General features: G+C 46.0%; 1 protein-coding gene across 1 annotated transcript in view; it reads right to left on the bottom strand.

The window, feature by feature from the left end:
• Positions 1-27,210, bottom strand: part of LOC135916722 (uncharacterized) — a 57,920-nt gene that overhangs the window by 728 nt on the left and 29,982 nt on the right. Inside the window, exons 2-3 of the mRNA XM_065450170.1 lie at positions 188-280; positions 20-130 (exon numbers count right to left, since the gene is read on the bottom strand). Of these exons, the coding sequence (XP_065306242.1) occupies positions 20-130; positions 188-248 (172 nt within the window). The 5' untranslated portion in view covers positions 249-280. The remainder of the gene's footprint in view (positions 1-19; positions 131-187; positions 281-27,210) is intronic.

The following is a 27,210-nucleotide window of genomic DNA, read 5'->3' as shown; positions in this document are numbered from 1 at the left end:
CAAACGCTGAGGCGCTCACCACCACCTCCTTTCCTGGTGCCCGATGGTCTGGCCAGAGCTGGTGCCTTCCCGTCACTTGGTGCTGGTGCAGTGGCTGACAAGCTTCTAGGCAGAATTGCATCTCTACCACCTATAAAGATGAAAGAACAGTAAATGTAGGGCTTAAGAAAAAAGTAATAATACTTACCACTCCCAGCTCCAATGCACGATGATCCAGCCTCCATGCCCCCTCCATCACTTACTCGCATATGCACATCGGCAGCCGAGCTGGTAGGAAGCACTGCAGAGGTTTTCGCACATGATGGAAAGGTATTCATTCATTCACATAACATAAAACAGCCCGCAAGTGGTGAGGCAATTTATGCTTGTAGACAATGTCATATAAGTTTGGATATCAGACAGAAAAGGAGTTTAGTAACCTGCATTAAGATGTATGAAATATTGCACAAATCATTAATAATTAAAGAAACACTCGCGACATGTAACATTTCTCACGTGCGTGATACCTAAAGTTGCTTGAAAACAACGATGAAAGCTTCATTGTATCACCTGGGATGCTGATCTCTGGCATCATCAGGCTTGTTTGCTTTTGTGTAGCATAAGAGGACAGAACAGCCGCTGAAATTAGTATATACATTACTGAGTGTCTTCGCAGTTAAATTTTTTTTAAAGCCACAGCTACCAAGTATACAGGTTGAAAATGCCTAATAGCTTTACTACATCACCTTCACAGCAAGACTTCTTTTCGTGTACAACATTTACTGCAGTCGCTCGTAGCTGGCTTTGTGCGAGGTAAAGCAGCAAAAAACAGCAGCCTAGGAAATGTGCCTTTCGGCTCGTGCACATGACATCGGCATGTGTTTGAGTTTTAGTCACAGGCACCTACACTGGTACAGCTCGTATAGCAGCTAGTTAAATTGCATCGATAAAAATAACCTTGCAATTTTTTACTAAGTGCACGTCAGTAGATGTTGGTGGCTGTTACACGGCATCAGCTAGACCTGTCTTGCGAATTCATAAGTTAGCTAAAAACGTCATACGAAGAATGGAAAAAAGACGAGTCCTAAAGTTCGCCACATACAACACAGAATTGTTTCTGAGAAGTTTACAAATTTTCGTGTGTGCATGTCGACGTACATGAGGCAGCCCTTCTTGAGAAACCCACTGTAGACAATCGCAGAGAAAAGAACCACAGACACACGAAATATGAGTGAATACACAAAACACATCTACATCAAAATGGATCATTTCCCCCAAATACAGCATCAGAGAAAAATGTTAAAGTAACGAACATTTAAATATTCAAAATTCTTCAAGAAACTGCTCTAATGCGCATGCTGCTCTATGTTGCAAGTGTTCTGATGGCCATATACCCAGTATTTTATCTAGTTATATTAGTTTTACATTCAGTGCATGAATATTCGGAAAAAGCATGTTAGGGTTAGTCATTATTTTTTGCAGTGTAACAGCATACGTTCTGCGTCTTCTCCAGCCTCCTCACAAGAGCACTCAGCACTGTTAGTTATTTCTGCCTTGTGCAAGAATAATTTAGTATCGGGTGTACTGTTTAGCGATACAGGACCGGAGGCAAAACAAACACATGCATTTACAAACATCTCTACGGCACATTCCTGGGAGAACGCACATTTGCGCTGTGGTCTGTATATGATAAATTTAATTATTGGTGCGAAGTTCTGTTCCGTGTTGCACAGCGTGTAATCGTCCTGTAGCCGTTTACTAAGCGTATCCATAGAAATCAAGGGTACGTTGAGTCTGAATTGATCCACAATTACAAATGCAGGTGAATCTGAAGACGGAACAAGGTATTAGTCTCGGAATAGCTCGCATCTTAATTTATGCTGGCAGCCGATACAATGTGGAAACTGTAATATTTACGGTCAGATAAATATTTCTTTGATCCACGGTGCTTCGCTTGCATGCATTATACAACTGAGCTGGGGTACCTATAGACACAATCATTAAACGCATGACCGCTAGCGCTAGAAAGTGCGGCGTGCTGCATGTCGACGAAGGCGTGCGCAAATACGAAGCCATGAAATGAATTTCGCCTTCGGTTGAAGACGGCGACTTCCCCTGAAAGCAGGATGCGCTGAGCTTCAGAATCCATTGCGGATAGTCTTGCAGGCGGAAACGTTGCGGGATGCGTCGGCATTGCACAAATGCACGTTGTACGCTGCGGCGAACCGGTGAACGTCCGACGACCACAACACGGTTACACGTGTTTTGCCGCTCTCCCGCAGAGAATGCTGGGACGTCGATTGCTTGTGTCACATGGTGCATTCCCCCTCCCACCTGCTCTCCGGATGAACGCCGCATTCCAGTGGCGGGTCGAGTGTTCCTGCTCTCACTGCGCTGCCACCAGACTCCGCACTGCTCGGCTCTCTACGAAGGTCCCTCTATAATTTCCAAGGTAGCGACATCTGCCGCGCGCGCCACCTAGGAAGTTCCTGTAGCAGACGGCACCCACGCTAAATCGCGGCGCCGCGGCATTCATGAGGTGAAAAAATATCTGCATACGCGCGGAAATAAAACCTACTGGTGCCTGACTGTGGCGAAAAACGAAATAAGGACCCGAATTGCTAAATTTAGTCCTTTAATTTCAAATGAGTGCTCCAAGAAAATAGCTCAAGAGAGCGTAATGAGGGCTTGATCGCCTCGATTCCGCGTGTTTACATTTCGTTCATTTGCGCTCAATCACCGCGCGAGCCTTGGTGATTGCTTACGCTTAATCCCGTATGCTCTGTGAAATCTTTTGCATGTAAGTGTGCTGCGTACACATAGCGGTTGCATTGAACGAAGAAGTCGTGTAAAAATGAAGGCTGACAGTCGCTTGGACCGGAAAACTTTCGACATAACGTCGCTCAAACGTGCGATTCTCAAAGCGCGCGACCCTCACGGCAACTAAACAACATCCTGTGTGTTTGTGGAAACGAGTGCGCCAACAGTCTTCTTGTCGCTGAGTGTGTCTGTCGTGTAGCGATTACACGACGACTGCTGTGTCTTGTGGTTCAATGCTACGAGCCAGTGCAACTGTCGTGACATGATGAAGAGGTGGTATGGATCGTGTCAGCGTGTCTCCTCGATCGTGTTCGGGCTGCCAGTGCGATCTGATCTCGCGGCACACCAACATCGAGCGTAGTGTGTGCCCGTGTGTAAATGTGGTTGACTGTTCTCGTGAACCGTGCGGCGTCGCCGCGTAAACTCGAATCATGACGCGCATTATTGTGTTTATCCCTTTTCGCCTCCGTGCACCGCTAAAGCCCCGTAATAATTAGAGGGCCCTTATACGAAACGCACGCGGATTGACCCAGCTATTACTGCTCTGTGTTTTGCTAGCAATCCGTGTATCGCTTGTGGCGTTTTTCTTATGTTCATTTGCAGTTGTGTGTTTTTCATCAGTAAAATGGCATTGCCGGTTACTGAAACATCTTCGAGTGTAAAGGAAACTTGGAAGGAACGAGCTCGCAGCTGCATGTAATGTACTTTGATATACTGTATTACGCTTTATTATTTGACGGCCAGTAGCTGTGGCTATGCAGTATTCGTTTTTAAAAACACAGTAATGCAGGCACTTAGCAATATATTTATTCACATATGCAATGCACAAAATACGATTAGGATATTGGAAATTACATTTTGGACATGTTGTAAAGCGCAGTTAACAACGCGCGCACAAACACAGGAAAGTGTAAAAGTAGAATTCGCTGCTGAATTTTATTTTTTATCGCACGTAACGCAATGCGGATACTTGTCAGCGAGTTAATGCGTTTCTGTCCCACTATTTACTTGCATGCTAGGTCATACTTCACTTGCTAAGTCAACGGTCTCGTAGTGCACTGAAATCAGTAATCTCCACAAACTTCGGCCGTCAACATTCATGCGCGCGAATGAAATAATACTGCAGCTCTGCACACACAGGTGTATACTTTCTCTCGCACCTTCGTATCGCTCTACGTTACTTTCCTCGCATAGTCGTGCAGTTACCGGCGGTTCAGTCTTTCCGTCCATTTCTATGCAACCAGAATTACCTTCTGGTTAGGTTTTGTTTGCTGCGCGGGATGCAAAATAACTTCTTGTCGTCCTCCGTCTGATCTCGGCACCCATCCACACAGTAGCAAGGCATTTCGGTCCTTCGCATCCTAGGTCATACCGATCTATTCAGCGGACTCACAGCGAACTAAAATAAATAATCTCCGCAGATGTCAGCCCTCAACATTCATGCACGCGAGTGAAATACTATCACCGCTCGACACACGCACGTGTATACTTTCTATGGCATCTTTGTATCGTTGTATGTTACTTGCCTCGCATAGTCGTGCTGTTACCGACGGTTCAAAGTGCGTTCGTGCAATTCTGTGTAACCATACTTTTCGTCTGGTTAGGTTCTGGTTGCCGCGCGCGATGCAAAATAACTTCTTGCCATCGTTCGTCCGGTTTCGGCACCCAACCGCAAAGCAACAAGGCATTTCGGACCTCCCGGAACGAAATTATCGCAGCGATGTGCATAGCACATCAGGCGAAACGCGCGCTCTTCGCCCGGCGCGCAGGAACTTTCATGGCGGAAAAGGGGCGGAGCATGTTCACATGTCACCGATCAGCCTATCGCAGGCGCTGTCGGCTGGATCAAAGCCTGCCGGTACTTTTAAATGATTGAGGGACTTTACTCTCTACTCCTGTTCTCCCAATGGAATTCGCCATTAGTACAAAGTCAAGTTCGATGACTTCAAGACTGGCTTAGGCTAGTTTCAGCCTGAGCCCGAAAGCTGAAATTCAAGGCTAAGGAGAGGTTGCTCAATAATTCTTAGCATGACTGACGGGTTCATTCCTAGCTCGAAGTCAGTTTCGAAGACTGACCTTACTTTTCGTTATCTTAATTCTTAGTAACATGAATGTAGCAGGACTTTCCTATAAATAGTTGGGGACCAACAGTCTTTGCATATTCAGTGAGTACATCAAGAGCATTTTGCAGCTATTTACATTGCATATCAAGATTCCCATACGTTCATCAAATCGTCATGTCATCAGCAAAGATCAAGAACTCAATGCTTGTGATGTCTTGCAGCTTCCATGCAGGACGAATTATGAACAGCAAGGGGGCCAGAACAGAGACATGAGGCACACCGCGGTTTGAAGTACAGCTAGGATTCAATATGAAAACAATTTACGTGCACACTCATTCTTCTCAAACTCAAAAATATGAGTACCACTTTTGTAACCTGCTGCGGTAGACAAAAGTCTTCCATATTCAAAAATTACCTAGATATGTTCCGCATTATTGTATGCATTCGTTGTATCAGTTGCCACCACCGTCCGCAACTAGTGGCTGTGAGGGGAGATAAGCAGGAAACTATCTGGCAGGACAGACAAGCCATCCTCTGTGCCTAAGTACAATCTGAATCCAATGTGCACTGGTGGGTACATTTAATTGTTATGTTCAAGCTCCCATGTTTGTTGAAGTGCATAAATGGTCATCATTAACTTCATTAACCAATTTATGTCTGCTGCAGGATTGAAACTTCAGTCATATCCTTGCCTTGCATTAGCTAACTCCATTCTATGCCAGTAAATTATGCTATCTCGAATTACACCTCCCAATCCTCTGCTGCACATTACTGCCCTCCTTTCCTCTAGCACCGATTTTGGTACTCTAATAGATTATCAGTTAACTGTCTTGCATATTATATATGATAACTGATAATTTCTAGTATCATCTATTGCTTGTTAGTATATAGGATATTATACGTCATGCTGCACATAAAATTGATATGTCTAGTAACAAGTATTATCAGTGCAAATGTGGCAATTTATAAAAGACAGAGTGAACAGCAGCAACGCAAGAAAATTAAGTGATGGCTGACTGGCTGTGAAATGAGATGCATGCGGGGGCTAAGCCACATTCTTTAATAGAAAATTTGCCACATATATTGCGATTACAAGCCAGTCTTCCAATTTCATAACAGGAGTGTGCAAATATTCAAAATTTCGAATATGAATCAAATAGTATTTGCTATTCAATTCGTATTCGATTCGAGAATTCACTATTTGAAGTTGTTGATTAGTACATTTGTTTTGTTCGAATAATCTAAGGGACAAAAACACTTCTTGCGGTCTACAAGGAGGAAGACTAATATAAATGGAGAATTGTTGAATGGTTATAGTGTAGGATAACTGTGATTGTTGCCCAGATGATCCAGTTTCTAAAGAAAGATATGGAGTAGATCGTTTACATGCTTCAATGCTATTCACAGCGTGTTTACAGGAGGTATTCAGAGACCTGGATAGGAATGAATTGGGGATAAAAGTTAATGGAGAATACCTTAGTAACTTGCGATTCGCTGATGATATTGCTTTGCTTAGTAACTCAGGGGACCAATTGCAATGCATGCTCACTAACCTGGAGAGGCAAAGCAGAAAAGTGGGTCTAAAAACTAATCAGCAGAAAACTAAAGTAAGGTTTACCAGTCTCGGAAGGGAACAGCAATTTACAATTGGTAGCGAGGCACTGGAAGTGGTAAGAGAATACATCTACTTAGGACAGGTAGTAATGGCGGATCCGGATCATGAGACGGAAATAATCAGAAGAATAAGAATGGGCTGGGGTGCGTTTGGCAGGCATTCTCAGATCATGAACAGCAGGTTGCCATTATCCCTCAAGAGAAAAGTGTATAATAGCTGTGTCTTACCAGTACTCCCCTACGGGGCAGAGACCTGGAGGCTTACGAAAGGGTTCTACTAAAATTGAGGACGACGCAACGAGCTATGGAAAGGAGAATGATGGGTGTAACTTTAAGGGATAAGAGCAGATTGGGTGAGGGAACAAACGCGAGTTAATGACATCTTAGTTGAAATCAAGAAAAAGAAATGGGCATGGGCAGGACATGTAATGAGGAGGGAAGATAACCGATGGTCATTAAGGGTTACGGACTGGATTCCAAGGGAAGGGAAGCGTAGCAGGGGGCGGCAGAAAGTTAGGTAGGCGGATGAGATTAAGAAGTTTGCAGGGACGACATGGTCACAATTAGTACATCACCGGGGTTGTTGGAGAAGTATGGGAGAGGCCTTTTCCCTGCAGTGGGCGTAACAAGGCTGATGATGATGATGATGATTTACATGCTATTGTTGAGTAGGCATGTCCTGCCTTAGGAAGACGTTGCATTTGCTCTGTTAATTAGACAAATATACTCTACTACATGTGTCTGGAACATGCTGTTCATTTTTTTATTGGTGTCATGGTCATTGTACACCAGTATGATTGTGCTTTCCTTTGATTCTCATCTACAAGCTTCCTAGTTGACTTGACACCTAGTTGTTATTGGCACTACACGCATCCAAAAAGGCCAGCAAGTCTTAGTTTTCCTTAACAGACTCCACGGCATTTTTCACCTCATTAATTTAGAAATTGGGAATATTCAATATTTCATTCGATAGTCAGAGATAATTTTTCGTGAATATTGCTATCGATTAAATGAGAAAATTTCACTATCCAAGCGTGCCTGACATCATGTCACTATCCAAGCTTGCTTGACATCATGTCAAGCGTTGGGGGCCCCCAGATGGTAGTGATGGCTGGCAGCAAGCTCGGGTATAAAATTGGTTGTCTTATTTTTTCTCCACAATGGCTCTGATGAAGTGACATAGCAGCGCTGCGCCAAGAAGGCTGCAGCAGAGAGAGCTCACAGTGTTTTGCACTAAGGGAGTGACAGACTGTAAGGAGTTGAAAGGTATTTCTTAATTTTGACAGCTGAGGCTATCTTGGCATCCATGCTATTATCTGAAAGTTGCACATATCTACTAGGATTTCCTTGAAATTTTCAGTTTTTTTTTATACATGCTGTGATTTGTGTAGAAAAAGGCATGGAATGTTTTCGTTCATATCATGAATAAAAACACTTTCTATTGATTCATTATTTTTGCATTTTGACTAAGCACACAAGCCGTAGAATCCTTAAGTTTTGCAGTGACGTGTGTAAATGTATGTAACTAACATTGCACTGCACAGCACTTCCTTAATTTCGAGCAGCTATGCACATACATTTGTGCAATGAGAGAATGAATGTTTGCATTCACCGTCCGCGCTCAGCGTTGCCCATGTATTAATTAAATTTACTAATACTTTAGCTACTTCTGCTGCAAGATTAATAGCAACGCTTGTGTAGCCTTGTTAAGCTTAACGGAGTTGTAACGATCTCACGTAGTCTGCCTGAAAAAGCCACATTGAGATGCAAACTTGTGCAGAGTGACACAAGATGTTTTCACTTCATGGATGGATGGATGGATGGATGGATGGATGGATGGATGGATGGATGGATGGATGGATGGATGGATGGATGGATGGATGGATGGATGGATGGATGGATGGATGGATGGATGGACGGACGGACGGACGGATGAACGGACGGACGGACGGACGGACGGACGGACGGACGGACGGATGGATGGATGGATGGATGGATGGATGGATGGATGGATGGATGCATGGATGGATGGATGGATGGATGGATGGATGGATGGATGGATGGATGGATGGATGGATGGATGGATGGATGGATGGATATTATGAGCGTCCCCTTTGGAACGGGGCGGTGGGTTGCACCACCAAGCTCTTGCTACTATACTGCTTAATATCCTACCTAGGTTAAACAATGAAAAAAAAACACTGTGAACTACCACGCCCAAATTTTCTGATCCCCTATTGTGAACTGTGCTTTTGTACGTCTCCGTCTTTTATCGTTTCCCTACTTTTCTTTCACCAATCCTCCAGTCGCCTCTTACTAATGTCTATTGCAGACATGTTTGCTTTACCACTGCTCCCGCTGAACCCAAGGGCTTCAAGGAGGCCAGTGGTGCCTAAATCGACCGCTGGATAGACGTCTTCACATTCTAATAAAATATGCTCCGTCGTTTCCCTAGCTTTACCGCAGCAAGCACATGCTTCTTCTTCCTTCCTATATCTCGCTTTATAGGTGCGTGTTCTAAGGCATCCCGATCTCGCTTCGAAAAGTAATGAGCTTCCATTTGAGTTATCATAAATGGTTTCTTTCCTGATTTCTTTTTTTCCTCTTAAGTAGTTACTCATGGCAGGTTTATTTTCCAATGCCGCCACCCATGAAATTAATTCAGCCTCTCTGACTTTCTGCTTGACCTTCTTTGTTGCTGTGTTGTCCATCCTACAGGCCGCATACTTGCAGGTAAGCTTCCTAGTTCTTTTCCTCCACGGTGAATCAATGTTTTTCCTGTACAGATACCTGAACACTCTCCCAGCCCATTTACTTTCTTCCGTATTCCTCAGCCGTTCTCCATACTCAATTTTACTGCGAGCTTCCCTCACTTCAAAACTAGTCCAGCCCATATCACCCTGCACAGCTTCATTTGTAGTATTCCCGTGAGCGCCCAGTGCGAGGCGACCCACTGACCTTTGGTTCCCGTCGAGTCCTGATTGTACCCCTGATTTATAGCAAACAACCGCATCTCCAAAAGTAAGTCCTGGAACCATTACACCTTTCCACATACCTCGGAGGAACTCGTACCTATTGTATCCCCATAGCGCTCTGTGCTTCATTATGGCTGCATTTCTCTTCCCCTTTACTGTTATGGTTTTTCCCTGTGTTTCCATATATGCATTGCCTTCGTTTATCCATATACCAAAGTATTTATATTCTGTTACCCGAGGTATTTCTTGGCCCTGTATCTCCACTGTCTGTTCACTGTTTTCATTGAATAACACAAAACCTGATTTTCTAACACTAACTTTCAAACCTGAATTGTTGCCTTCCTGTCCACAGATATTAGCCAGATGTTGCAAATCACTTTGCTTATTAGCTAGCAACACAATGTCGTCCGCATAAAGTAAACCTGGGAGTTGCTGCTCTATTACTGTACCCGCCTGTTTGTATGAGAGATTAAACCCGATATTACTTCCTTCTAGCGCCCTCTCCAGCCTCACCATGTACATCATAAACATCAGCGAGGATAAAGGGCACCCCTGCCTCAGTCCCTTGTTGACATGAACTTTCTCCTCGCTCCTCATCGCTTCCCATTCAACGCAAACAGTATTTTCTACGTAAATCTCTCTCAAAAGCTGTAGACAATCGCTACCTAAGCCTTCCCCTTCCAGAATATCCCACAAAATGTTGCAGTCTACGTTGTCGTAGGCTCCTGTAATGTCCAAGAAGGTCACATACAACGTTCTGCTTTCTGCTTTTGATATTTTAATACACTGAGTAAGAACAAACAAGTTGTCATCCAAACGCCTACCTATTCTAAATCCATTCTGAAGCTCTCCCAAAATGCCATTATTCTCTGCCCATGCTTGAAGCTTTAACTTGATTGCCTGCATTACTAGCCTGTATATTACCGATGTAATGGTCAACAATGGTCTGTACGAGTGAATTCTGTCTTTCTCCCCCTTACCTTTATAAATTAAATTCATTCTACTTTGTCGCCAACTGTCTGGTATTCGTCTATCTTTTAAAGTTTTTTCCACTGCTTTCACCAGAGCTTCCTTACTTATTGGTCGTAGTTCATTTATCAGCCTAACGGAAACCTCGTCTAGTCCTGAGGCTGTGCGCTTAGGAATTTTCCGCTTTCTTCCAGTTTAAATTTGTCAGCACCAGCTCCTTGTCCACTTGGGTCTCTTTCATGCTCTTTTTTTCATCAAGTACAACCTCGTCATTGCCTTGGAAAGATTCGGCTGTTGCTTTTCGGATGTAATTTATTGCCGCTTCTCCTTCCAGTCTGTTTTCATCTTCGTCTAGGATATGTTGTTGTATTGTTGTTGACTTCCTGCCTAATAATTTTATGTGGTTCCAAAATATTCTAGGTGCGGCCTTCTCTTTCTCGCGTATTTCTGACAACCAACGTTCACTTTCACCTTTTACTTTTGCTTGCACCAGTATTTCAACCACAGGCTGTTTCTCCCGGTATATTTCCCATTTACTGGTTACTTCATCCTGTGGCAACTGCGCCTTCTTTGCCTGCCTGTGCTCTCGAGATGCTTTCTGTCGTTCGGCGATCGCTTCTCGTATCTCCTTGTTCCACCAGCTTTTTGGTTTCTTTTTTCCTTTCCAACGAACATGTTGTTTCTCTTTCCGTATTTCTGTCGTTATTACACTTAGAAGCTCACCATATTCCCACTCTTTACTTGGCCATTTGCCAAGTTCTTCCTCGACTCTAGTGACTGTATTTGCTAGTTGTTCAGCGTTCAAATTTGGACTGGCCATTTTGCTCTCCTTGCTCTCTTTCCCAACTACATATCCCATTTTCAAAATGACGCGTTTATGGTCACTCCCTGTGCTGTTAAACCTTTCCTCATCGATGACCATTTCTCTCAACTTATCATTAATTCCTTCTTTAATAAGACAGTAATCCATGGTTCATTGCCTCATTGCCCACTTCCCACGTGATCTGTCCTTCACACTTAGGCCCTGTATTCGCGATAACGAGGTTATGTTGCTCGCAAAGGTCTAGCATTGACTTCCCGTTATTGTCGGTATAGCCATGTAAATCCTGTATGTGGGCATTCATGTCACCTAATAGGACAATTTCAGCACCACTCCCGAAACCCTTAATATCAGCGCTTATGCATTCCACTAACTCTTTATTCTTCTCTGTGCAATTTTTTCCGGTCCACAAATACGTAACGCCCAGCCAAGTTTCTTTCCCACTCATTGTACCTTATAACCAAAGATGCTCTTGACATTGTGAATTCACTCTTTTCCATTTGGCTCCCTGATGGATGAGCGTTCCGACTCCCCCTCCCTTTCTTTCTGACTTAGTTCTATCGCACCCTTCCCAAACATAATTCTCAATAACTGGCGGCTCTTCTGAGTCTCTAAGGTGCGTTTCTGTAACCGCATACACCCCTTTTAGTACTCTGTGAAAGTGCTCCTCAATCTCTGCCCACTTTTCCTTTCTTCTGCCGCCTTGCATGTTTATGTAGCCTATTGCATCGCGAGCTCGTTTTCTTGATTTCCTCCTGTTTCTGTTATCGACGGCGATGCTCTTCTGATGTTCCCCTAGGGGACCTTCTTCATTACTATCTACTCTGACCTCCTGAGCGCCCGCGGGCCCCCTAAAAAAGCAACAGCATGATCACCAAGTCGCCAGCCCACTTCTAGTGCTAGCCTGTGATTGAAGTGGATCCCGTCTCGTTTAAAACCACCACAACTTCTCAGTTCCCTGTTTACGTCGACAACCTCGAAGCCTTTCTCTCGGCTACTTTTCCATATTGCCTCATTAGCAACCACTACGGCTCTTTGTACATAACTGTCATGCACAGGCACCTCCGGCACCGTGCACACCACGATCTGCACCTGAGGGGATAGCTCACGCAAGTCGTCCACCCCCTTTGCCAAGCTCTGGGCTAGTGCTGGCCCTTTCCTGTTTAGGACGTCAATTAGCCCACCTGCTACTATGACAAGGTTGCGCACGTGGTCATTTTCCGCGAGCTTTTCTTTTGCTCGCTCCATGACAGAACCCAGTATCCGCCCTGGAAATGTTCCTACCGCCACTCTTTTGTCGCCTTTCACCCTCTCCACAATTGCTTTTGAGCACCCAGCCAGGTTTGAATCGCCAGCGATAATCACCCTTTCACTCTCTCCTACCTCTCCCTGCTTCCCTGTGTTATTTTCCGCGTGATTCGGACTCGACAAGGGGCATTGTCCTCTGGGCTCCTGCTTTTTCCGCGTAGCGGCCTGAAGGTAGGTGCTGCTCTTTCCAGCTAACCCTTCATCACCCTGCCTGCGTTCCACGTATTTCTCTGATCCTTCCGCGCCTGTCGTGTCGGGGGTCTGCGTTCCATTGTCACGCACATTCTCGGTCACAATGGCGCCCCTGTTCAGCTTTTCCTCGGCCACTTCAAGTCTCTTTTCAACTACCTTCCGTGCCTCACGCCCCCTGTTTAGCTCATTTTTGAGCTCTTGCACCTGTTTGAGAAGCTCTTCCTGGAAAGCCTTTACTGCAGCCTAGTACGAACATCACATTGTGTGCCGGTTGATTCGACGCCCTCGCCATTCTCACCCGTTTCATCTGCCTTGAGGGACCCCCCCCCCCCCCCCATACTGCCTGCTTTACCGGCTTTCTCGTCATGTATTGCACGGCTTTTTTCAAATACTATAATACTATATCAATGCAGAGCACGCGTCTTTTAGAAAAACCGATACGCACAGGATCCAAATCCTGAAAATGCCGCAAAGCAACTCTCACCACTGTTTCAAAAACAATCAGTGCCGCGGAGACCGAGGGTATGACACACTCTCGCACACGCTGAACCACGCAGCCACGTTCTCACTTTTCTACCATACACGCACAGTAAAACCACTAATAACAATTTGTCTTGCCACTTCCAAGCTACTATTTAAAGACTACAAACACTCAAGGTCCCACTCGGCTGCATGTGTTGGAACACGTGGCATGAAAAGACGCTCTAATCATCCTGCAAAACAAATGTACACGAAGCACACCCGCGCACCCGAAATACGAGAGACAAAAAAAGAAAGAAAAGGGAACCCCCCCCCCCCATTACTATTTAAATGCGAAAAACCAGCAAATAAAAACAGAAGCAAGCTCAAAGCATGCACAAAAACTTATGATTTCGTCGTCGCCACGGAGCCCCGAAAAGCACGTCCATTCGCCACATAATCCAAGACTTTCCTCCCTGACTTTCCTCCCTTATCACCCTCTCATGTCTTTTCCATTGAAAGCTGCACATCACGCGCAAAAGCGCCACTTGTGCAGTTCATGCAATTTCATGCAGCCCTACTTCGGCCGCGGGTTTTACCGCAACGCGTGGCACTGCGGTGAAGTTCAACAAGTTTGTAATTGTGTCGCACGATATGACCGAATTTCACGCTTTGAGACTGAATCTTGAGCGAGCGGCAGCAAATGGTTACATTCACCTTAAGCACAAGCACACTGTGGAGTCAGTCGTTTGATTCCACGATGCGTTTGCGTCTGTCGAGGGATTTACCTGAACGCTTGGGCAGTGCGGTGAAGTTCGACAAGTTTGTAATTAATTCGCACGATATGACCGAATTTCACGCTTTTAGACTGAATCTTGAGCAGAGCGGCAACAAATGGTTACATTCACCTTAAGCGCAAGCGCACTGTGGAGTCATTCGTTCGATTCCACGATGTGTTTGCGTCTGTCGAGGGCTTTACCTCAACGCTTGTGTAGGGCTGTGAAGCTTCATAAATTCTAATAACATTGCATGGTCTGATAGAATTTCATGCACTAAAGCGTTTATGTGTGGAGAGGCAATGAAACTTCATACTGAGCTCGAAGCTTCACAGGCATAGGTTATCTTTTTAGATCAATGATAATGCTGTGCAGGTTTCTTTTGATGAATAAATGAGGGTTCTTTACAGCATGAATGGTAGTGATGCTGTGAAGCGTGCAGCGGCAGTCATCAGCCATAGCCGGCACTTTTTCTAATTTTTTATTATGCTTCTGTAAATTGAACCTGTACGTTCGCTTTTTCTCTTCACATACGACTTCAGTGTGATTCTCTCACAGGAAAAGCGTTTAGCAGGCAAAGCGGGTAGCGATTTCGCAGAACTTTCGCTTGACACCTTTTCTGGCAGAACCGGCGCATAGTAATAAACAAATGAAATGCTGAAACCAGCGGTAACACCCACATTGTTCAGGTACGAAAGAGATGCGGGAAAGCATTTCAAGTCAATCCAATCCTCTTATGTGCTAGCGAATCGTAGTGTTCGTAAGTTCGCGTCTCTTATGCGCGTTGTTCGAATTTCAAGCGTGAGAGTCGCTTCTTAATGCTTTTCAACAATGATGAGTCTGACGGTGGGCTTTACGATGCGGTTACGACGAGTTTTACAATGTTTGTATCTAAATAAGTGCGTCTGCTTTCGGCTTTCTATAACTGTTCCGCGTCTGGATGGACAAGTAGCGCGTTTTGCAAACAGCATTTCTAGTGCGGGATTTGGTACTGCGTCCGAGAAAATTTGCAGTTATTATGTAGTAACGAATAGTTATTGCTCCTCCCAAAAATGAGTGCACAGCGCCTCCACCGCAAACTAACATCGAATTTACGCGTGTTGGGAGTTCTCACTGAAGTTTGTTCCGATGTGTGGTGTAAGGGAAGTCCCTGTACTCAGTTTAGTAGGAAACTCCATGCTCTTGCTGATGGCCGAGTTCTTCCATAGTACGGGCATACCGCCCCAGATGGTGCAACGTGTTCAGCTCTTAGTATCTGGAACCGGAGAACACCGAGGCAGCTCGCCCTAGACGCGGGTGCACTCGGCCGCTGTTTTTGCTCCATCACCATGCAACCGAGTAATCCTTCGTTGAACCGTTTTCTTCTGTTTCAAGCCAGTGCCTCCTGCCCACAGTGGCACCATTTCATACATGATGCAGCAACTCATTTATCTGTTCTGCTTGCACTCAGCACCCTGTCATGTCTTTTCCAGTGAAAGCTGCATTAATTGATGCACTAGGCATGCTTGAACTCGGTTTTAGCTCTACTGAAACTTTGCTCAAGCAAAGTGGTATCGTAACTGTTTTAGCTACTACCATTCTTCCATTTCGCACCCTGCCATCCATTCTGAAAGTGTGACACCTGATTTAGTGTGAACACACTTTGATGAAGGAGTTTTTATTACATTGATGAATAAACAAGACCTTGCTCCAACAAGCTTGAGCAGGCTAAGCTTGGTGTGCCGGTAGAGTGAGCTTGATTTCTTCTCTGCTCATAATGCCGACATACATGATTGGCAGACAGGTGAAAGGTTGAACATAGTGGTGTCACTTCTAGGTGTTTGACACATTAAGAGATAGCATGACATACTTACAGGTGGAACAGTAGCATGGTATATTATGTGCATGACACATTAACGCGTAATATAAACAGCTGCAAGGACCCACTAATGGGAGTTTACTGGGACAATGTTAGTTTATTACTTGGAATGTGATAGCATTGTAGGTGAACTTCAACCACTTTGAAGGATCAAGCAGAAAATGTAGCCCGATCCCAAAGGCAGTGCAGTCTAACACAGCATCTCAAATAACTAGCTGTCAAGAAGGAAGGATGCGAGAAACTGGCACGTTTTGCACGCACCAGATGTTTCAAAGAGTGACTTTGGCACAAGACAAGTATATGTGCAATTATGGGTTAATGGCTAGAACATTGGGCCGCTTTGCTGGAAGACGGATTCAATCTCACCAACAGTCACACACTGCTTTATAGCCTTATGGGTGTACTTTACCCACTATGGAGGTGGGTTGAGTGTGTACGATTGTGTCAAAGCGTGCATGAAATCACAAGTTTGTGAGAGGTACAAGTTATAGGAACGTCAGTTTGATAAACGAGTATGTGCAAGATTACACATGCATATAGGTGTCACAACCATCGCAACCTATTGCATACTTAGACAGTTAGCAGTGCTATGTTTTATTCCAGTTTTCTTAGTTTACTTACGCTCAATGGCTTGAGAAACATTAGCACATGCAAAGAATTCTCGAAACAGAATTCTGTGACAGTCTGCACATGACCTATGTGGTTAGACATGGGGGAAAGGGGTGGTTCAAGTGCGTAGCTTCATCGCAGCATGGTAGGACGTTTAGTGGTGCAGTCAACGAATAAATGTTTGCGCTATGTGTATGTTTAGTGTGCTCTACCAACTCTGAAATGCCAAAGAAAGAAGTGTGTAGTAACTTTCACATGGTTATTTACATTTCTTTCTTGGTGCAGAGAAAAGGCACTTCAAGCCACACGGGTTCACTTTATGGTGGAAGCATTAAAGTACCCAGAACAGCTACTCGTGACCTGAAGCATCCAAAGAACAGGGTGATATGAATTTCAATGTGGCAAAACATGCTGTGTAAGTCTTAGTTTTTATTGGTTAGCTTAGCCTGCAACGAATAATAAAAAGCCATAAATTCCTGGTAGCTTAACCATAAAATCCTTCAAAATTGCACATTTGCGATTAGAGTAGATGGAAGGCAAGAAAGATACTTCACATCGAACAGAGGAGACCCACAAGGTTCGGTTTTGGCTCCTCTTCTCTTCAACGTTGCTCTAATACATCTAGCCTGGCAACTACATCGGATTCCAGACGCGAGGTTCTTAATCTATGCGGATGACGTCACTGTGTGGTCCGTGCATGAAGATATATCTGGACAAACTCAACAGCTTCAAGAAGCCCTTGATGTTCTGAACAACTACGCTCGGAAAGCAGGGTTGGACATTTCCGCCCAAAAATCAAGCAATGTTGTGGTGGCCAACAAGAAAGGACGCACAAGAATCACGCAGCACCCCTTTACATTTAGACTCGGCGCAGTGACAGTGACCTGAGGCTTCTGAGGTCCGCATACTGGGTCTCGATATTCACCACTCCGGCAGTGGTGCACACTGGCTCCGTAAAACCAGAGTTCGACAAGAACACTTCACCTTATTCGTCGCATTGCAGCAAAAGCAGCTGGAGCTCGTACTGACGTAGCTCAACGGTTGGTGCGTGCAGTCTTGCAGCCACGAATTTTATATCCGGCACAATTTCAACGGCTGACTTTGGCACAGCTGGCACAGTTGGAGACGATTGATCACGATGCTATGCGCACAATCACAGCACTGCCCCGCATCACTCCGATACCAACCTTAAAGGAACATGTCCAGCTCAACACAATTGCAGAGCTAATTTTGCAACGTGAAAAAGCACGTGAAATAAAAGGCAACTTATTCCGGCTGTCGCTACGTTGCATGCTCATTTTCAACGCGGCTCTCGGATTGACAATCAGCCCTATCCAATGCCTCCCTGGGAATACACCAGCATCACAACTAATAAGCCAACGAAGTTACGACGCAGCGATACAACAGGTATTATTGACGAACACAATATCGTCGATGCATCATGCGCTAACACCTGCAAAGTCTATACGGATGCTGCCATTCTCACAGACGGCGGAAGGACATCATTCCTGAGTACTACGCATAATTTCATCAGCGGCCACCAGCGCTATTTATCTACGGAAGCCAGCGCTCTAGTAATGGGACATTAAGCCATCCACGACACTGTGCAAGATGCGACATCTAAGCTGCCTACCAGCAAGCAACTAGATATCTTCACTGATTCTTTAGTGGCTATTCAGGAACTCGATAAGGTTGATAAGGCGGTGGAAATCTGCGACACAATACACACTATAAATAGTAAAACAGCTACCTGCGTCAAGGTACACTGGATTCAAGGTCATTCCGCGAACCCTCACAACATTGCTGCTGACCAGCAGGCACACTGCCCTCCTAATCCTGATCTTCCGCCTATTCCCCTCCGACCTCAACCCCTTAACTCGCTCCGAGCCCGTAAAAATTTTCTCCGGCAGGACACACGCGTCCTTATTGCACCATGTGTCTGCTCCTTCCCCCTTCACCTTACTAGGGCGGAGGAAGTTGGGCTTAGGAGGCTTCAGGCCGGGGTGGCCCTTACACCGGCTGATATCTCGAGGTGGAAATGGTCGCATTTACCACTGGGTGCTACGTGTCCATACTGCTCCGTTTCTGTGATGGAGGCAGATACATACCACCTAATTGGACATGTACTGGTTTAAAGTCGGAACGCTCGCGTCTCCTACTGCAAGCCCGCCTCCGCTACAGTGTGACCACCAGCTATGACCACTGGATACATGGCAACAGATTCCACAAAACACTGCTTCAATTCATACACAACACAGGCCTCACAGCAGACATATAATACGCACCAAGAATTACGCCTTAAGGGCAAGTCTTTAACGCAATAAAAAAAAATATAAAATGCATAAGTTGTGCATGTTCACGTGTTTTCGCCACACCACATTTCATTTGCAGCCTTTCCTCTAGATGTTTAATAATACAAATTAGCTTTCGCATTGCTACTTATTTAATTGAAAACTGTTGCATGCTCAACAGTGTTATAGTGCAGTGGAAGACAGTATGTGAACAAGGCACGGAAAGGCTTATTTAGGTGCTTTAGGTGAGTGCTCTACACCAAGTTTTACCAATTATTGTGAACTTGCAATTATTTTCATCCCTCAGATATGTCACCTTTTCAAACCCATTTCATGTAGTGAAGCCGGCTAACTTTATATAGCTCTTTTAATGAGCATACAGATTTCAAAAGAGGTAACATTCAAAATGTCCTTTTCTAGACGTTCACTGAACATCCATGTAATATGCACAAGTCTTGCAGCGAAATGTCTATGGGATACCCAGAAAATGTTCTAGAAAAAAAATGAAATGGATGTATAGTGCATGCAAATTGTGATCTGGATGACTGAATTGAGTTACAATTCGTTAGAGTATGCTCAGATTAGGTACAGGGGCCCAATACTAGATCATCCATGCAACAGTGAAAGACAATCGAACAGTAAATGTGTGTTGTGCTTTTCAAGCGAGTTCATTGCAAAAAAGTGTAATCTGGACTTGAGTGTTGGGCTGTTATAGAGTGCTTCCCTTTAGGATGAATTTTTTAAATGCTGTCGTCTCTATTCATTTGTGTTCATGGCCAATAAAAATTGTAGACAAAGCTATACCTTGCCTCAGTTTTGACAGTAACAAGCACTTGACCAAGGAGGAGTATTTGAAAAGGCTTGCCTAGGACTTAATCGGCACATGCTTAAAGTAGTTAGTACAAAAAGAAACTGTTGTGTGTACGCTAGTTTTGTTCTTGCACGTGGAAGCCCAGTTGTGCTGCATAGCTGATACAAAATACTCCTAAAAAATTCCGAGGCATTCAAGATGGCGCACAATCATCTCCTGTGTTTCGTATGAACTATGCAGTGCTAATTGGTTTCATAGCAGGTGAGTGTTATGCATCTGCAAAAAAACGTTTAAAAAGTTATAGCTTATATGCTGCACTGGCCTGTTACATATACAATGCCAGCTTGGCAAGAAAATAAATATTGTTACGAATGATGTTTATTTACAGGGTGAAACTAGGTCCGAGAGGGAAGGCCAGGCCCAGCCGGCGCAGAGCACCCCGAGATCACGCGCGCACACTCTACTTTTTCTCTCTCTGCCTCAGTCGCGCAGTTCTGCGACATTTTCCCCGGGGGCAGACGAAGCTCAGTGAGTGAGTTAAAGGGGCCTGTAATGGTACTGCTTGATTCTGGCCACGTGAGTAACTTGCGGCGCACGTGAACGCCGATTACTTGCCGTCACTTTGGCGACGACATAGTTCACATCACTCAAACGGCTGAGTATAACGAATGGTCCGGTGTAAGTGGGGAGAAACTTGCGGTACAATCCCTTTTTGCGAACAGGTGTCCACAACCAAACATAATCACCGGGAGTAAAGCCGACGGGGATATGCCGCGCATCATAGCGAATCTTGCTGTTGCCTTGTGAGGACAGCTTCTTAAGATACGCCAGTCGACGTGCTTCCTCAGCACGACACAGAATTTGGGCGATGGAAGGATCTTCTTGGCACGATAAAGGTAGAATAGTGTCCAGAAAGCTATGGGGAGCGCGTGCGTACAGCAAAAAGAACGGCGCCTATCCAGTAACTTCGTGCTGGGCACTATAGTACGCGTACGTTACAAAAGGTAAGACGGCGTCCCAATTCTTGTGGTCAGGAGCGACATACATTGATAACATGTTGGTAAGGGTTCGATTCGTCCGCTCCGTGAGGCCATTGGTTTGCGGGTGGTAAGGAGTGGCATGACGATATACAGACCACAAAGCCGTAAAAGTTCTCCAACGACGTCGGCAGTGAATTGCCGTCCACGGTCACTGATGACAACACGGGTAGCGCAGTGACGGAGTATGACGTGATCCAACAAAGAGACATCTGCTGCAGTGGCAGATGGAAGTGTCACTGTTTCCGTGTAGCGAGTAAGATAATCTACGCATACTATAATCCAGCGGTAGCCAGCTGACATCTTTGGGAGCGGGCCAAGCAAGTCGATGCCGACTTTTTCAAAGGGTAACGTCGGTGGCCTAACTGGTTGTAAATAGCCTGCTGGGGCCGTCGTTGTTTGCTTGTGGCGCTGACAAACAGTACAGCCGGCGACATACTGTTTCGTTGTTTTCCAGAGCTTGGGCCAGAAAAATCTGTCTAAGTCGGTGCCGTGTGCGTGCAAAGCCCAGATGCCCGGACGTGATATCATCATGCATGGAACGAAGGACCGCAGGGCGCAGGTTTTCGGGCACAACTAAAAGCGATGGGGGACCATCAGCCGAGTAATGTTTTTGTACAGCAAACCATTACGAAAAGTAAACGGTGTTGTTCCTGTTGGCTCACATGCAGCTGCCCGTAGGGATTTCAAGGTAGAGTCGCAACAATGCTCGCTCTAGAAGGTACGCAGGTCTGGAAAGTCGGAAGAGATGGACACTAGGTAGTCATTGAAGTCATCATCCTCAGCTTTAGTGTGCGGCGAAGGGAAACGGGATAGGTAATCAGCATCCGTGTGACAGCGTCCGCTCTTGTAGTTAACGGAAAAGCTGTACTCTTGAAGGCGCAAAGCCCAGCGGGCCAACCGGCCAGACGGGTCACGCAGACCAACCAACCAACAGAGTGAATGATGTTCAGTCACTATCTTGAATACGCGGCCATGTAGATACGGACGGAACTGCTGAATGGCGAAGACGACTGCTAGGCACTCGAGTTCAGTAATGGTGTAGTTTGTCTCCGCTTTTGTAAGTGTCCGACTAGCGTAGGCAATGACATGCTCACGGCCACCGCAGAGCTGAACAAGCACAAACACCCGCACCACTGGCGTCAATGTGCAGCTGTTGACGCCTCCGGATCAAAATGCCTCAGTACCGGCCCAGAAGTCAACAAAATTTTCAGCTGTTGAAACGCCGAGTCGCAGTCAGCAGTCCACAAGTATGGGGTGTCTTTGTGAAGGAGAGACGTAAGGTGAGAGGCAAGCTGTGCGAAATTCTTGATAAAGCGCCGGGAATATGAGCAAAAGCCCAAAAAGCTTTGCCGATTTTTCACCGTTTGTGGCTGTTGGAAGTCGCGAACCGCTGCTATCTTTTCAGGGTCTGGTCGTATGCCGTCTTTGTCGACCAGAAAGCCTAGTACGAGGGCTTGACGCTCACCGAAATGACATTTCTTCGAGTTTAAAATAAGGCCAGCTTGCTGGATACAGTCAAAAACGATCGACAGGCGCTGATTGTGCTCGTGAAATGTCCGGCCGTAGATAATGACGTGCTAATTTCCCACTTGAGTCCGCGGAGCACGGTATCCATAAATCGCTCGAATGTCGCTGGAGCGTTGCATAAGCCAAAGGGCATAACGTTGAACTCAAAGAAACCGTCAGGTGTCACGAAGGCTGTCTTATCTTTGTCTGAGGGGTGCATGGGAATTTGCCAATATCCTGACCGTAAATCAACAGAAGAGAAATACGACGCAGAGTGGAGGCAGTCGACGGCGTCATCTATTCGTGGTAGGGGGTACACGCCTTTCTTTGAGCCGGTGTTTGGGCGGCGATAGTTCACACAGAATCTCCATGAGTTGTCTTTTTTCTTGACTAGGATCACAAGAGCAGCCCAAGGGCTACATGATTCCTGGACCACTCCTTTCTGTAACATTTCTTCGACCTGCTCGGCGATGACTTTTCTCTCTGAAGGTGAAACGCGGTAGGGCTTCTGACGAATTGGCGTTGCTTGCCCTGTATGGATGTGGTGTTGCATACGAGACGCCGGTGGTGTATGGGACGCTCGTTGGCCTTGAGCAAAATCAAATACTGTAGCTTAGCGAGCCAGCACAGCTTCCAGCAGACACTGCTCACTAGAATACAGTGACTCGTTAATCATGCGCTTAAATTCAGCAGAATTATCATGGTTGGAATCGGGGTTGGATTATTTTTTTGGCAGATGACATTTCAACCGTTCCGACGCTGACAATGGTTTGTTCATCAAAACTTGCCAATTTAAGTCCTAGCGGCAATGTTATGGATTGGTTTGAAACGTTCACTGTCCACAAAAGAGTACAACCATCAGTGGTGACAACGAGGGAGCGAGGAAGTATCGCATGTTTCTTGAGCGCATTGTTTTAATCGGGCTCGGCTAAGCCATAACAAGAACCTGTACGAGGGCGAGAAATATTGACAGGTACAAACATTGCAGTCTGAGGGGGCAAACACACATCTTGTGACACGGAGAGAACGTCGCCGTCATCACTGGCGCTATCTGTCATCGAAGTTCACGCACCGCGGCGAATAGAAATCACGCCACTTCCACAATCCAAAGTTGCCCCCCACTCACGCAAGAAATCAATTCGTAAAATAATGCCATGCGTTATACGTGCAAGCACAGTAAATTCACTTCGAAATGTCTGGTCCCCTATCGTAACTGAAACAGAACAGACCCCAAGTGGCCGTAACATTTCCCCTTCAACTCCACGAAAGGTAGCGTTCCGATCCCAGTCCGTTCCGATCCCGAAACTAGCGTTGGGCTAGTTTCGGCCATTGCGAGATGTGTGGAGCTTTTAGAGAGAGCTGGTTGAAGAGGGGAGAACTCCGGGGCAAGGCCTAGCAGTCGACGACTAAAGCGATTCACGGGTGTTGAAACTGGTGATAACGCGTCCGGGCTAGAGGAACGACTCCCAGAAGGACTCCCGAGCATCAGGCGCGGTCAGTACCCAGCACCTCCACCAGTGTCGCAGTACAACGTGGACAGTAGACAGGGAGACGTTCACGAGCCGCAGGATAACTTGATGATGATGATGATGTCCTTGATGAGTTTGGCGCTTACCCACTCGCGGGGATTGGCCAAGAGTCGGGCAGACTTTGCTTATGCGTTCAGAAAATGGAGGTAAAAGTCCAAAAGTTTGTTACATGAATTTAGGCGAGAGAAAATCGAAACGGTTAAGTAGATTGTCATGCTACGTAGAGGAAAAAAAATAATTATCTATAATATATCAATGAGGCAATAGAGGAGGAATGAATAGAATAATACGGTGATCAATGAAATCGGTTTGATTCAATAATAAATTTTTCTAAGGCGAAGCACACATTCCTGTGTGAGTGCCCAAACACAGACGCTCCGAAAGACAGTAGTACCGGAGTGTTCAATGGCAGGCCAAGCTGTCGCACTGTAATTTCTAATGTCATTTTCCTCATGGAGGAGAAACGCCGGCTTTCCAGTAGGTAGGGCTCAATCGTCTCTAATGCATTGCAAAAATGGCACAAATGGCAGACCAGATCGCTGCATGTAAAAATTTAGAGATGGGACTCGACAACGTAGTCTCGTTAATGTAACTTCCGTTTGTCTTGTTTTTCAAAACTTCCTGCTCCAAGGGAATAGTAAGTGGCGTAGTTCCAAGGATGATTTGAGGTTCGATTGAGATGTTAAACGGATGTATCTTCTGAACCTGGCGGACGTGATAAAGCCCATCGTTGGAAGAAGGGGAAGCACTGGGCCGCTGATAGAAGCATTGGCCAAGCTGTCTGCCACCTCATTCATAAATATGCCTTTGTGTCCAGGTACCCATATTAATCGTAAACTTCTCAAATGACTTGGAGTCAGTGAGTACAAAGTTTTCAATATGTGTGTCTCGCCGGGAGCAGTAAGTGAGGTGCACAGCGACAAAGAATCTGTGATTATTACCGCCGTTGACCTGGAAGATTGTAGCTTTTGTAAAGCTAGGACAACAGCTAGGAATTCCGTTAGGTATATTGGAGTGAAGTCGGGAAACCGAATAGAAAAAGACCAGTCCAATGATGATGAGAAGATTCCAACTCCTGCCTTTTCTTCACTCTGCGAAGTATCCGTTGCTATAATTACGTCAGTGTGGAGTTGATTCAAGTGATCCTGGAGTAAGCCGTTAAGAATATGCGAGGGAAGCTGCTTTGCATTATTTGGGGATAGGTATAGGGTTCTACATATAGGTAGGTATAGGGTATAGGTATAGGGTGCTACACGATAAGGATTCTGCCGAATTGGTCTGGCGTCGGCTTCGGTGACAATACAGTGCTTAGTGAGCGGCATCTGGCTAACTCGTGTCGTGGATGAGAAGCAGCTCTTAAACTCATCGATGAGCTCAAGAAGGCTGTTGCGTTCCACGGGCGATAAAGTGGGACTGATGTCAACCACAGGGGCAGGCATAACCACGGTGGACGTCGCGTGCTCCACTGAGAGGCAGTCCTGTATTGAAGTAAATTCGTCGAAGTAAGCAACAGCCGTGCCTTGAACAATGTGCCGACGTTCCCTGGTAAAATTCGTCAGCAGGAGTTCAGCATGTCCGTCGTGTACGTTAATTACGGCCCTGGCGATGGAAACCCCTTGACTCAGTACCAGTGCGTCGATGTGTTCAGCGACGTCGGTCCCGGTGTTCAAGTTGTCGCAGATTGCAGGTACGAGGGAACAGCTTCGCGGCGGAAGCGTGACGTCGTCGTCGGCGATACGTAAGCGGGGTCGCTGGTGTTCCGCGGGGTCGACGTCGTCTGAGCTCGTAGAAAATGTGACGACGAGGTCACGGACATTAATCACTGCACCGTACTCTCTCAAGAAATCCATCCCCAATATAATTTCCTTGTAGCACTCAAAGAGAATGACGAGGGTGGTGACGAAGGTTGCACCGGCGATTACTGTTTTAGCTGTGCATTTTCCAATAGGCGTCATCAACTGGCCGCCGGCAGTTCTGATGTTGGGCCCAGTCCCCGGCGTCTTCACTTTTCTCAGCCTGTAGGCCAGCTTTGGACTTATGGAAAAATGGGAACCAGTATCGACGAGAGCGGCCACTAAGTGGCCGTCAATGCAAACGACAAGATCGGCGTTGACGGCGTCGGTTACAGGGGGTGTAGTTGGAGTCGTCGGACCTTTAGAGTCGTCGGTCGTCGCTGATGGGGGCTGTAGCAAAGTTAGACGGTCTGCAACCTCACCCCCGGAGGTCGCTGCCTCCAGTTTCCCTGGTTAGACTGACATATGTAGTTGGGAAAGAGAGCAACGAAAGCAAAATGGCCAGTCCAAATTTGAACGCTGAACAAATAGCAAATATAGTCACTAGAGTGGAGGAAGAAATTGGCAAGTCGCCAAGTAAGGGGTGGGAATATGGTGAGCTTCTAAGTGTAGTAACGACAGAAATACGGAAAGAGAAACAACATGTTCATTGGAAAGGAAAAAAGAAACCGAAAAGCTGGTGGAACAAGGAGATACGAGAAGCGATCGCCGAACGACAGAAAGCATCTCGAGAGCACAGGCAGGCAAAGAAGGCGCAGTTGCCACAGGATGAAGTAACCAGTAAATGGGAAATATACCGGGAGAAAAAGTCTATGGTTCAAATACTGGTTCAAGCAAAATTAAAAGGTGAAAGTGAAAGTTGGTTGTCAGAAATACGTGAGAAAAAGAAGGCCGCACCTAGAATATTTTGGAATCACATAAAATTATTAGGCAGGAAGTCAAGAACAATACAACAACATATCCTAGACGAAGATGAAAACAGACTGGAAGGAGAAGCAGCAATAAATTACATCCAAAAAGTAACAGCCGAATCTTTCCAAGGCAAGGACGAGGTTGTAATTGAAGAAAAAAATAGTTCCAAAGGGGACGCTCATAACATCCATCCATCCATCCTGGTGCGGACTAGGAGACCTGCCCCTAGAGGCGTCAGGAAAATCGCGACGGGTCGGTGGGGTGTAACGAGCCGGAGAAGGTGAACGCGATCGTGGCGTCGCAGAACCTTCCCGCCGAAAGTTTGTAGTCTTTTCGTCGCAGGTACGTGCAGCATCAAACACAGGGTAATTGCAGTTGGAAAACCTTGGATACCCAGCTGCACAGTAGTGGCACGCGTGGTAAACATGTCCTGCTTCGCCGCAATGAAAGCATAGCGGCTGGCGGTCAGCGGTGCGCCACAAATCGGTCTTTCGAAACGGGTAGCCGGCAGGGGATTCGCGGTAGAAACGAGGCGCAGCGATCGACTGGCGGCGATACGGCATAGTTGGCGGCGGCTGTGACTGTCGAAAATAGGGCGTCGGGGGTGGTGGCTGCGTCGTAGTGGTCAACGGTGTCGGCAGCATCGAAGTGGCGGGAGGTGGACGACAGACAGCTTCCGCGTAGGTTAATCGGCTCGGCACCACCTGCCAGTCGGGCGACGAAAAGGCCTCTCGAACTTCCTCCCGAACGATATCAGCGACAGAAGCCACCGCTGTTGCCATAGGAGAAATCCCGAGCTGCCGGATCTCCTCTCGCACAATCTCTCGGATTACTTCACGCAGAGACGTGCTGCAGCTCTCAGGTAGAATTGAAGCATTCACCGGCG

This window comes from Dermacentor albipictus, chromosome 3, assembly GCF_038994185.2.
Source record: "Dermacentor albipictus isolate Rhodes 1998 colony chromosome 3, USDA_Dalb.pri_finalv2, whole genome shotgun sequence".
Lineage (NCBI taxonomy): Eukaryota > Metazoa > Arthropoda > Arachnida > Ixodida > Ixodidae > Dermacentor > Dermacentor albipictus.
Note: the sequence above shows the minus strand (reverse complement) of the source record. Positions and strands in the feature narration are given on the sequence as shown.